Genomic DNA, 13,015 nt, shown 5'->3' with positions numbered 1-13,015 from the left:
ATCAATAATGTGCCCTCTGGCTGGAGCTGCTACATGAGTGACAGGGAGCAGTTAAGCTACCTGATCTGGAGGGATGAAGCCGAGCAATATGATACACTGGAGGAGAGAGATGGAGAGGATGACTGAAATGGAACAGAACATGGAGACAAATAGGGAGGACTGTGAATGCGGAGAAAAGAGCCAGAGTCGGAGAGAATAAGAGAATGACTTATGAGGTAAAGTGGAAGAGGAAGAGAGAGAGGAAGAGGAAAATAAGGTGAAAGAATAGATAAAGATTACAATTAGTCATTTGGCTGATGCTTTTATCCAAAGCGGCGTACATATGAATTCACACACTGATGGCGCAGCATTGGGGGCAGTTTTGGGGTTCAGTAACTTGCCCAAGGATACTTCGGACTGTCGAGGTCAGGCATCGAACCACCAACCTCCTGAGCCACAGCCACCCGCTGATACATGGATGGGCTAAGGAAGAGATCCATTATGCTTGCAGGGAGTAGATGGCCTTGGCATCAAGCATTATTCTGACAGATTAAGGGTTAATGTACAACAGGGAGTGGAATACTTCCATCACACACACACACACACACACACACACACACACGCACACACACAGCAGGGACTGTGCTGCTGAGTGTGCTGCCGAGGGCTGAAATCAAAAGCGGTTATTCTGATAATAATAATTGTAGTGATTACTGCTTGTTCGCATATCTCCCAGCCATTATTCCTGTGATGTTGTTTTTCTACTCATCTGCGCAGTCTGCATTAAATCTCTTCAGTCTCGCTCTCTGTCAGCCGGCACAGCTGAGGAGGAGATTTCACCAACACAAAACGCATCCCTTTGCTCTGGAAGCACCGGTGGACCTCTGCAGAGGAAGGGAGTTCTGACTGAACCTGTTCTCACTCCCAGCTTGTCGCTTGGTCGGGACCTCTTGGTGTCGCTTTCTGTGGCACTGGGTGCTCCAGCATCCCCCTTTTCAGCGTGCATGGTAGTCTGATAGACTTTCATAGACAGCCCACTCTCACTCCCAATGCCTCAACTGATGTAGTATAAGGAGCAAAAAAGTCCACTTATGGAGGTCATTGGGATGGTTGGATGGATCAGCACAGGTCCTTCACCTGAGAGTTGGTTTCTTTTGTGAGACAAATGCACACAACCTAATATACGCAAGTAACATATGTAACTAATGTACTTATTTTAAACCAAATCATGATCTTTTCCAAAATATAACCTAGCTACAGCTGCTCCACAACAGCAAGGATGTGTTTATTATTGTTCCCAGCAAGCTTTATTGTGAGAGTCTAGCCAGACATTGCTAGCTGGACGTTGCATATTTATTAAAGAGGCCGCACATGTTAAAAAATGAAACAAAGGGTCCTGATGATCAACACCTCTCTGCCACTGTATCACAAAGCTGGTGTGCATTACATGACTGCTGGACTGGGTTTCAGTACAGCGTACAGTGGTTTCTGTTCCTCTGGACACTCAGTGTACGCCTTCACAAAGCGTCTTCACAAATCTCCAAAAAATGAATAAAAAAAATAAATGTGGGGCCGAGAGACAAAGAAAAAGATGAAATACTGTAGAACACTGAAGGAGCCATTAAGTGGCTGAATGAATGAACTGATGAATGGAGGAAAGACTGAATGACCCGGTCTGCGCACGTGTAACACACTAATTGGCAAGTCATGGTTGCCATGGTAACCGAGGGATGTGACTTAGCTCCATATTTTTGTTCCTTGCAAACATTCACTCCTCAGCAGCAGTTAAAGTGCAGCGGCGTGTCCAGGAAGTGTGGAAGTGACGGTGTGTGGGCGTATTTTAACGAAGGAATCGACATGTCAGAAGTTCACTTTTCACCCTGAGTCACAACTTTTTTGAGGAAAAAAAAAAACCCCAAAAAACTCCCTAGTTGAGCTGCACAAAGAGTTTAGACGCCAGGGAGCGCGCGCACAGACAATAAATAAAAAAGCAAAAGGGTTTTTACAGAGAAGTCACGCCTGGGATGCAGCAGACTGACGCAGGAGGTAAAAATAACCCCAAAGTTTCTATTTCTCTCCCGCGGTAGTCTTCTCCAGCTCCTCTCCCTCCTCCGCCGGTGCTCTATTTTTAGCCCACGATGACTCTCCTCCACAGAGCGTGAGCGCCTGTCTGCCACCGAGCCGCACGTGAGCCTCCTGCACGTGCGTCTCCTCTCCGTGACAGGAAGCTCGAGCGTCAGACACGACCCGCAGCACCGCCGCCGGTACCCACGCCAGCGCGAGGAGGGATGGGGAGGAGGAGAGAGGGAAGAGAGAAGAGGAGGAGGAGGAGGAGGAGGACAGGAGGATGGATGGATAGATGCCTTTTATTCAAGCAACGGTGGGAAAAAGGAAGACAAAACGAAATAACTGCTGCTTTCATTTCACTTTTTGTACAAATTCATGTATTTTTAACAAGACAGCGTCTCTTGGACATCTGGGGTATCTCCTCAGATGTATAGGCTGCTCAGTGTATCCTGCTGTTAGCCTGGTGGGTAATGAGGGATGTGTCTGTAAATGACCACACATTACGATGAATTAATTCATTAATGAATTCACGGTTTCACACATATTAAGACAAGCACAACTTTTTGGGGAGTAATGGTGATTCAGAACAGCAGCATCAGTCTGGGTTTGACAGTCTGAGTCTAACAAGAATATTTGGTACACAGCATAAAAATCAATCACGTGTACTCAGCAAGAAAAATTACAGTAATGTCAAGCTGAGCAACGGCTTGTGATGTGGAGGGCCTGAGAGGTCCGTGGGGACGAGGTGGAAGGCGCAGTTTATGGGATGTTTCCCTGAACTTTCATAGTGGAGGTGGACGATCGCTAAAAGTCGCTCCAGCAAAAGTCCAAAGCAACGTTTGTTTACACTGACAAGACCGAGAGCTTTATTTGAATTATGGCCGTCGGGACCATCGGGAGCAAGAGAGGAAACTGTGTGTTGTTGTCGGCCATTTTCAGCCGATGCTGGTTTCTTCTATCACAAAGATGATCGTCGGGATTTGTAATGTTCTATCCTGCTGACAGATCAGAAAACTCTTCTGTGCGTCATTCTGGAGGTCATAAATAACTTCAATTCGCAGTTTAAATGTCGTCCATTGTCAGTATTTGTAAGTTTTCATTGGTTTTCCTTTTGGGCCTCCCTGGTTTTCTGTTTTCCCACTCGAGGGTTGGAGGTGCTGACTGAGACGCAGGACCACACGTGTCTCTCTGTGGAATGCGTCTAGGATTTTCTTCCTGTTTTACCAGCGTTCGATATGTTTTGATTTGAGTCCTCAGTCTTATCCTTGGATCTTTGCAGCTCATTCATTTTCAAAAGGGATTTTCTGTTTTGTGCACCATCTGGAGTTTGCACTGTGTATGATCAGCAGTTGTTTTTTTAACTTCCACAGGAGCCCGGCTTACTTCTAAAGCTCTTTGTCAGCCTGTATTTGACTGGCTTGGTTGCTGTTTTGGAGCTGTCATCTGCTTTTGTGCTGCAGGAATCTGTTCTCAGACACCTTCAGGAGCTGAGTTGGATCACTGTCACCTGTGTACGTTTTCTTTATTATGGCATTTTTAACTTAATTTGACTGCAGAAGGCATTCGTGTGGAATGGAAAAATCTACACAAATCTGGATTTCTTTGTCAGTTGACCACTTTGGTGAGGACTGAAATGCTGCATCTAAAGCCTTTGGATGGATTGTCTTGGCATTTTGTACAGACCCGCACAGTCTCCAGAGGATCAGGTGCAGGCTTTGGTGATCCTCCGAGCTTTCCTCCAGCGCTCCCCGCAGGTTTTGGATTTTAGTAAAATGTCTCACAACTGTATGATGGATTACCGTGAAATGTGTTCATGATGAGCTTTAGTAACTTTCTTGACTCCTCTTGTAGCGCCACCATCAGGTCAAGGATTCATTTTGCCCAATACTTTGAGTTTTGACCAAATTCCTGCAGAACTAATGAGATTCCCATCATCTTTTGTTTAGTGGTAATTACCAAACATTTGCAAACTAGTACACTAAACTGAGATGGTGAAAATGGTAAATACTCTATCTGCTGAACATATTTAGCCCAAAGCATGGCTCAGCACAGAGCTGATAGCATGGCTGTAGACCTTTAGTCTTGTTTTTTAGTCTGCATTTTGAGCTCTGATTTCAGATGTTTAATCACTGTTGAGTTATGAGTTTCATTTCTCAGAAATCCAGGAAATTTTGATTACAATGAGCTGGTATTCATTCTGAAGTTCTTTGTGATAACTTGAAGCTTTGAAGGTCAGAATTTCAGTTTGCTGCACTGTCGATGACATTTGACAGCAAACAAGCCTGTGCTGAATCGCATGGAGTATGGGAATATTATTTTTTGTCATAAATACCACTTCCTGTGTATCATGTAAAGCACTTTGAGCTGCAATTCCTGTATGAAAGGTGCTATAAATAAAGCTTATAATTATTATTACAAGAATTTCACACCAGTGTAATACCAGAATAGGCAAATCTGAAAGATTTTAAATTACTGTGGACACTTCATTAGATCCCGTAGGTGAGAAAAGCTGGTAAAAATATGTCAAATCATCACATACAACATCTACTCCAGTCATTTCCTGCAGCCTCTCGAGTGCTCTGTCGTGGCTTTTCGAGCTGTGTCTCTGTGGGTGTTAACAGCTGCTCATTTTCACTCTTATTTCTTTGGACCATTAACTAAAAGATACGGTTTTCTTCCACAGTCAGTCTTCAGTTCTAAACTGACTCTGATGAATGCAATCAAGCGCTTCCTGTCTCAGTGATTGTGGCACAATGATTCTGTCTCCTTTGAAGAGAATCCCATCAGAGATCATTATCTCTTTGTATTTCCAGTCGTCCTGAATGCTCGTGTAGGAGCGTGGCTCCTCTTCTCGGCACCATCTGTCTAAGTGCACAATGTGTTTCTTAATTGTCTGCGTGTTTTAATATATTTCCCAAATTGCCTGTAGACACAGGTATTTTTATCCTGCAATTACACTGTACAGTGTGTGCTTCTAGAGCCCGCGTCTGCCGAGTATTTATGCTCATGCTAAACCAAGAGCAGCTGCAATTCCTTTAGTAGTTAGTAGACCATTAGTAGACCTTTAGACACAGCTTATCAAGCTCAGCTCTATCTTGTCAGAATAAACTGTTTCAGCTCGCCTTTGTCATCTTAAACTGTACTTTGAGCTCATTGCATGCATGTTAGCATACTAATTCTTAGTTAGCACGCTTAAATATTCGCATAGTGTTTCCATAATTCTAATGGGCTATGCTAACGGTTCCAATGTAAAAGAGTTTAGGCCTGTACTTCACATATTTGCATTGTTCGGACTCTCCTCAGCAACATCTTGGTTTGAGCAAATGCCCAGCCTGTTTCCATTCAGCCTTACGTTCCTGCGTCACACAGTGCTGTGTGCCTGATGCATGTTCCCGATGAGCTAGCAAACGTTAACCCAACCTAACAAGTTGCTTAGTAACATTATCGTTGCCTTAACCACAAGACTAAACCAACAAGAGACCTCACACCTAACTGTTCCTTCAAACAGAGCTGATGTTTGTCAGAAAGCCTTGAAAGCAAAATTCTATACATACATGTAAGACAGAATATAGAAATTACAGGAAACACACATGCATTCAGAGCACAGGCTGCTATGTCATGAAAAACCACGTCGATCGGGGTCAAATACCAAGTTTTTAAGGATTCCCTGTGACCTCTTCGTGTCGTTCATGGTTTCCTGGCAGCTGCTTACAGCCAAGAGATTAACATGTTCATTAGTGAACTTTAGCGGTTCTGGGAGACATAGCTTGTTACCTTTGCACACAGCCGGGATAGATTTCCAGTCTTTATGCTAAGATAAGATATGTATTATATTTGCATGCTGAAGCATAAATGAATTTTGGATCAAATGAAAGTATAGCTGAGGCTGACATGACAGCTGAGGTTGACGAGCTGAAGATGATGAAGGACAGGTGAGAGTGAAACGTAGCTGTAGCTGATAAAGACAAGCTTAAACTGATGAAAACTGAGCCAATTCTGACAAGGTACAGACAAGCCGCGACTGAGACGTCTCTGCTTGTCAAAATCCAATCATGAAATGGATTAAATCTGTCTGTTTTTTTCTTTCTTAGTTTGTGCTGTTTCACCCACAGCTCACAGCTTTTCCTTCCTGTAGGCGGACTGCTCCTAATCCAATCTCGGAAGCGTCCCCTGACAATTTCACAGGTATGTTGACATCATAGTTTATCAGCTCAGGTGTTACAGGGAGAAATGTTTGCACTTCATGCTTGTCATTACAGCACCACATCACACCCTCCAATCTGAGCTGTAAGGAGTAAAATTTCTTGAAACTTGAAACCTTAATATATTTAAACGAGTCAGTTATATGAAAATTCACCCTCGTTCAGTTGTCATGAAAAGGTAAATTAGCAATAGAGAGGCATTTTAGCATGGGGGACTATGGGGATTGACTCACTTTTGGAGCCAGCCTCAAGTGGCCATTCAAGGAACTGCAGTTTACGGCACTTCCACTTTGGCTTCATTTGTCAGCCCTGGAGGTTACTGCTTGGATCACCGCTGTTTTATTGCATCTGCATGCTTGCTCTTGTGTATGTTTGCATGTTAACATCTTCCCCATGAACGGTTTCAGTTGGCCTGCTGTGGTCTCGATGCTTCACAAATGCTAATGGCATTTTTAAGAGACATGTCTACCTCTCTTAGCAACGTCTAATTTATTAAATAAGAAATTATCCCACTCACCTCTGTGACATAGAAGTGGCTACAAGCCTGCCCAACACCAATCACTGCACTGTCAACAAACTGCTCTACAGATTATTTGGCATTATTTGATCTTTCAGATTGAAAGATGGGACTTAATCATTGATGCACATTCAAGCCCTTGAAAAAAATGAAGAGAGAGAACCAATAAAAACGACGGCAACAACATCCTAACCCTGAATTCAGGTCACTGGTTCACAAAAGGACAGCAGGACAAATCTAAGCACGCAATGACATATGAAAGAACCATTAAGTGTAATTCCCCTGTACCGGAGAGAGTCGTATGTGAAAGGTAATGGTTATTGATTCATCAGCTTTTCTCTGCTCTGTTCTGCAGGGATTTGATGAGTTTTCTTCTTCCTGTATCCTCAGCAAACTTTTAATTGTCACCTTGTCGACCTAGAAGAAAAACTTCGACAACAAAAGTCTGCCTGCGCGAGAGCAGCGAGTGCGTGTGTTGCTGTGTGTGCTGCTATGTGTCTGTAATGACTGTGTTAGTCCTGCCGTGAGTGAGTGGGAGCGACTGAAGGGAAGCATGTGGCAGACCGCTGTGTCACTGCTTACATCTAGTGGTAGAGGGACAAACTGCAGACTGGCTGCAATAACACAATGATGACCGAGAGCTTCACAGACCAGTGAAATTAGTGGTAATTATGGAAGATAGGAGAGCCTACGATCACCAAGCTTTATAGCAGAACCCACACCGCACCAAAAACAATGCACATTTTATGACATAAGAAGTATGTCATCAAATTAGACATCTGGATATAAGTGTGTATTTTCAGAAGATGTAGTTCATAAAAAAAAATAAAGTAATTAAGGTGGAATGTAATTAAGTACATTTACTCAAGTACTGAGAACAAATTCAAAGTACTGGATTATTTCCATTTTATGCAACTTCATCCTTCTACTAGTTACTTATCAGACTACAATTTTCCATACTCTTCCTGTCCAGTGATGTCCACAATTGTGGAAATTGTTTTATGGGTTGAGAAGATTCTCCTCCTTCTTTAGATGAATAAACTATTTGAAAACCTTCTGGAAAATGCATCGTCACAAAGCTGAAAACAGGCTGTTTTTCTGACTGTTTAGGGATACATGCTTCTCACAGGACAGCCACACTACAAACATGATGATCTTATAGAATATGATGCACTGCTGTGGATTAAACAACATTTTAGTTAAAATAAGCTCAACCTTAAACATCCACAGCAGCAAAATGCAACATTAAAGCAGCAGTAACACATAAAATATTAAAACACTGACAGAAAACATTTTACTTTTGATGCTTTAAGTAAATTATGCTGATACTGCTTGCATACTTTTACTTAAATAAGGTTTTGAATGCCAGACTTTCACTGGTGGAGTATTTTTACAGTACTGTATTAGTACTTTTACTTGAGTAAATGATCTGAATACTTTTTTCTCTGCTGGATTTACAGAATAAAAGAAGTGCAGGTGATGCATTGCTTTGCAGAATAAATTGTGCTCCCAGAGGTCACTGCAGCTGTCGGGCTGATGATCTCTCCACAGACAAACGACACACACACACACACGTTGTACGGTGGTTACGCCCCCTGTGGGAGTGCATTGGTAATAACTTTATTGCAAAAATACAGGTTCCCTCTTTCCCCGAGCAACACCACCCCAGAACTGACACACAGTCTACACACACCCACAAACAATAAGACCACCTGCAGCGGTTAACTCTTCACCCCTCTCTGTCTCTGCCCATCACATCAGTCACAAACACACACTTTCATCCTTTACTTTACATTCATTCGCTCTCTTTCTCCCGTTTGCTCTCTCCCTCCTCGTTGCTCTCTTTTTGCATTCCATTGGTTAAAACGTAGTAGTAGATGCAGAACAACAAAGTTCACCAGCAGCATTAAACGTGAGATCTCCACCACCTCCTCCTCCTCCTCCTCCTCCTCCTCCTCCTCTGCGTGTCTCTGCCAGAGTCCATGAGAGCGCCCGCGGGTGGGTGTGTCTGCCTCCTGACTGTCTCTGATACAGGATCGTGAGGGAAGGTTGATTTGCATAGCGGACTCATGCGCTACAATTGGCTACATTCTCCCACATCCAGAACCCAAAAAGAACAAACGAACCGACAGAAAAACAACAGAAATCTGAAGGAAAATAAAAACAGCAATGTTAAATACGCTCTCTGAGTTAAGTGCCAACCTTTGGTTTAGTAACAACGATCAATCAACATCAGTAAATTCTTGGAGAAGTTTAAATTGGCCAGTTGTTTTATAAGGACTTTGTTATTTTATATGATATTTCTTAGAATAAAGCATATACACACGTCAGACGCTCCTCAGTAAAGGGGGAGAGGACGAAGTTAAACTGTGTAATAACTCTTCATACAACTGAGGAATGGTTGACATCTCTGAAGAAGACAGCTCACAGGCTGAAAATATACCTCTAACACACAGATATCATATAAAGCATATTCATATTAGACATGTCACTGTCTCAGGCTGAAGATGAGCGTTTTCTATTCACATCTGAGGTCTCGAAAACCAGTTTCAGTGGGAGGGAGAAATAAAGTGAATTCATAAGTTCACCTGAGGCCTTTAAGTGAAACGAACGCCGTCGCCTCTCGGTCCAATAGCCTTTCGGAAAGTGCACTTCTGCCGAGTAACCTTGCAAAGCGCACTTGAGTCATCTCTATTTTCATTAATAAAGCCTAAGAGAAGGGTTTCCTAACCTACATCCTCCTGTTCTGTCTCGACGTCCCTCCCCTGCTGGCCTATTTCTGGTGCTACTGTTTCCTGTTTGGAAGAAAGAAAGCAAGCGCGAATAAAAGACAGCGAGAAAGAAAGAGGGAAAGAAAGAAAGGGACGAGGGAAGAGGCAGAGAAAAAGGAAGCGCTTTTCTTGTTTAATCTCCCGGTAGAAACGGGAGAGCTGTCATTAGGTCGGCGAGCGGTTGGGGGTCAGGGGTCGGGGGGTGGGGTGGGGCGGAAACTCCAGCTAGACACTTGTGAAGTGCACTCCACTCCTATTTGAAATGCAGACATGAGGAAGTACCACTTTTAAGTTTATCAATATTCGTTAATTATCATTATCAACATTCCATAAGGTCTTATTAATTAACATACAGGTTTCATACATGAGTTTTTCTGTACATGACTTTTAGTTATTAGAGAGTTCGGTCTCGGGCGGGTTTACTGTGCGCGCACACAGGAAGAAAAAAACAAACTAACCCAAAAACAAAAAGAGAAAAAATATGGCTGTCCATCTGAAACAGACCCAGTTCGGCTACGTGTGCGTCCAACAGGAAATGCCCGTGAAGAAAGAGGAAGAGGCGTGGCTACTTGGTAAGAGCCTCCCCCTGAGCTGAGGGTCCTGTGTGGGGGGGGGTGGGGTGGAGGACGAGTCCGCCGAGAGCCCGGGTCCCAGTCAGACCCGGCCGGCGAGCGACCACGCCGACAACACCACGGAAAGCGGCATGCTCGCCAGGCTGACTGCACAGGGGAGTCCCTCTGAAAACCCAGGGGGAGACGAGAAACAACAGTCCCGGGAAGTAGAGGGGAAGGTTGAGGTTGTAGTTGGGGGTCAGAGTGACTGCATAGACAGAATAGTAGGTCAAGGGCAGGGGGGTGGAGGGAGGGAGGAAGGCAAGGAGGGGCTAAGCAGGGTGCTGCAGGCGCTGAGGGAGGCTCTACGTCAGTGCAGATGTGCATGTGTGCGTGCATGTGTTTGCGTGTGCATGTCGTTTGAGGGGGAAGGAGGAGGAACGGGAGAGGAGTTTGATCCTCCTGAGCCGATTCCAGGTCCGTCGAGGCCGGGCCGGCGAGGACCCCGGCGCCGCTGCCCCGTGTGGAGGTGGAGACATTAGTGAAGCAGAGCAGGACTCTGGTCAGAAGACAGCTTGACCCCCGTCAGACACAGCCAGAAGGTCCCTGCACCGCCCGACAGCTCCTGGACGAGAAGAGCGGCTCAGATTAGCATGAAGAAGCACCTCGAATGCGACCATGAGAGAAGTTTGAGGGTTAAACAGTGAAAACGGTCCCAAACAAACACCTGTCTAAAGGGACTTTCAGGATTTGCTTTTCTTTTATTGCTATTTTCACAGCAAAATTGTTCTATGGCTGCACCATTTCAGTTAAATTAATTCATTAAAAATTCTTCTGGAACATCAATTGAAGCACATTTTCCTCTAATTCAGCTTTAGAATTGATAGTTAATATAAAGTTCTGTGAGCGGGGGCGCCACGCTGACATGCAGAAAAAGCAAAAAGCAGTAAGTGCAGCAACTTGTGTGCAAAAACATCCGACTTTTAATGATGAAAGAGTGTTTTCTGCACATGCAGTAAGAAGGTTTTAGATTTAACGGGTACAGACTTCAATGTTTTGTACTGAAGAGTGGATAAAGACTGAATAATGTGTAAAAGATAAAACAAATAGATGCCTGTGATAGACTTTTACATGGAACATAACAGCAGCATCCAGTGTGACGCAGTGTGAAAGACAAATAAACACACCCAATTAAAAACAGCACAAAGACAATATATTTAATGTTTTACCTCATCAGCTTCATCACCACTTCGTGAACACATGATTGTATGAAGGATATTACTACATGAGCTCGGGAACACTTCATGTAAGCTCGATTGTAAATGATTGCCTTCTGTTTTTCTACATTTTTTGAGTCCTGACTTTTGAAATCGGGGTCGTACGTATGTATTCTGAAACATAAACAGTCTCTGTTCAATGAATAATTGTAATAACGGGTTTAGTGTCAGCAGTGTTTCCTACTAGAGGCACTGGCATCAAACACCTCGTGAAAATATTTCAGGTCAATGTGCATTAGCCTCAGCTGTGATTTTTGCACTCTGAAAGTGAAGATGTGACAAAAAAAAACAAAAAAACAACACACACTATAAAAAGTCTCTCAAAGAGCGAGAAACCTTAAATGACACAAGCCAGACAGATCTGCAGTTACTCTCTGTGTCATTTTGATGTGAAATAAAGCTTCGAACCAAATAACCTGTGTTGTTTCTGGATGTTCTGTCCTTAAGGAGGAACAATGGGTGTTTTTTTTCCATGCAGGGTTAGGAAATATGTATTCATTTAGAGGATTTAAAAGGAAAATGTGCCTCTGGGGTTAGGGTTCAAAGTGTACGTGATTTCTACTGGAAATATGACCACAGACATTCTCATAAATGAAAATAACCTTTGGCTCTCAGTCATTACAAATCAGTGCACATCCCCAGGATGCAGCTATGTGCAAATAGGGGCTTAGCCTACTTTTGTGCCAGATGAGTCTGGTTTGCCAGAAAGTAAAACGATCACCAAAAAATGTTTTAAATATCAAAAAATGCTCACTTTTTTTTTCTGACCTGGTTAAAAAAAAAGCTCTGAAACGCACTCATCTGGCACTGGAAGTAGTTCAACCAAGGAAACATGTACACTCTCACCAGCTATGAGCAGATGAGGGCCGTTTTCCTTTAAAGACTACAAGTGTAACGTCAGCTCAGCGCAGTGTTTACCTGTGAAGCAGTGGAGGGAGGTGGTGATGAGAAGGTGTTGGTGATGAGGAGGATGGAGGAGATGATAGTGGTGGAATAGCAACAGGGACTCAGAAGAGAGGAAGTAAGCAAGGAGAGGCACTGACATCAGCCTGCTTCACCTTTGAGAGAGACAGAGGAAAGAGAAGGAAGAGAAGCAGAGAGAGCAGGACAGATTGGAAATCGAAAAGCAGGACAAAAGGAAGAAACGAGACAAACAGCAGGGGGAGAAGAGCACAGGGAAAAGCAATGTGTAAAGTGCCACGGCGGGACATCAGGCAGGTGCAGTTCAGCAGCACAGCCACGGGGGGGCAGCAGAGCACAGGGAGTCACACTCACAAAGCTGCGGGTTGCAGTCAGGCGGCTGCGGCGCGGGGTCACTACTGTGCCGCTCAGGCTGCGTCCAATCCGCCTCAGGTTCTCCCCATCGTCAGGCTCCGCCCCAAAACGCAGATCCCGCAACATCATTGGCTGCAGGGGGAGAGAGTGTCAGTCAGGCGCCGGAAAAGAAGGATCTGTGAACACGTGAGGGGGTTCTCTCAGTGTAGGTTACCTTGTTGAGGTAGGTGGGGGTGCCAGCGCAGTCCGCCCCATACACACTCCTCTCCATGTCTGCGTTGGGGGTCTTGGAGCGAGCCTGCCCTCCCACCCTGGATATGAGCCTCTCTGATGGGCTGCAGCCTGAAACACACACACAGGAAGGGCTGGAGGTCCA

At 44.3% G+C, this 13,015-nt stretch overlaps 1 protein-coding gene across 5 annotated transcripts in view; it reads right to left on the bottom strand.

Annotated features, from left to right (window-relative positions):
• Positions 1-8,336: 8,336 nt before the first annotated feature.
• Positions 8,337-13,015, bottom strand: part of usp54b (ubiquitin specific peptidase 54b) — a 52,315-nt gene continuing 47,636 nt past the window's right edge. For 3 of the 5 annotated variants that reach the window (XM_076760775.1, XM_076760774.1, XM_076760777.1), the window contains 3 exons: positions 12,854-12,981; positions 12,640-12,771; positions 8,337-10,712 (listed from right to left, as the gene is read on the bottom strand). In XM_076760775.1, coding sequence (XP_076616890.1) covers positions 10,626-10,712; positions 12,640-12,771; positions 12,854-12,981 — 347 coding nt within the window. In that variant the 3' untranslated portion in view covers positions 8,337-10,625. Of the gene's footprint in view, positions 10,713-12,282; positions 12,423-12,639; positions 12,772-12,853; positions 12,982-13,015 lie in introns of all 5 variants that reach the window. The other 2 variants (XR_013079330.1, XR_013079329.1) reach the window with 1 other exon arrangement.

Source organism: Chaetodon auriga, chromosome 20, assembly GCF_051107435.1.
Source record: "Chaetodon auriga isolate fChaAug3 chromosome 20, fChaAug3.hap1, whole genome shotgun sequence".
Classification (NCBI taxonomy): Eukaryota; Metazoa; Chordata; class Actinopteri; order Chaetodontiformes; family Chaetodontidae; genus Chaetodon; species Chaetodon auriga.
This window is presented reverse-complemented; position numbering and strand designations above follow the sequence as displayed.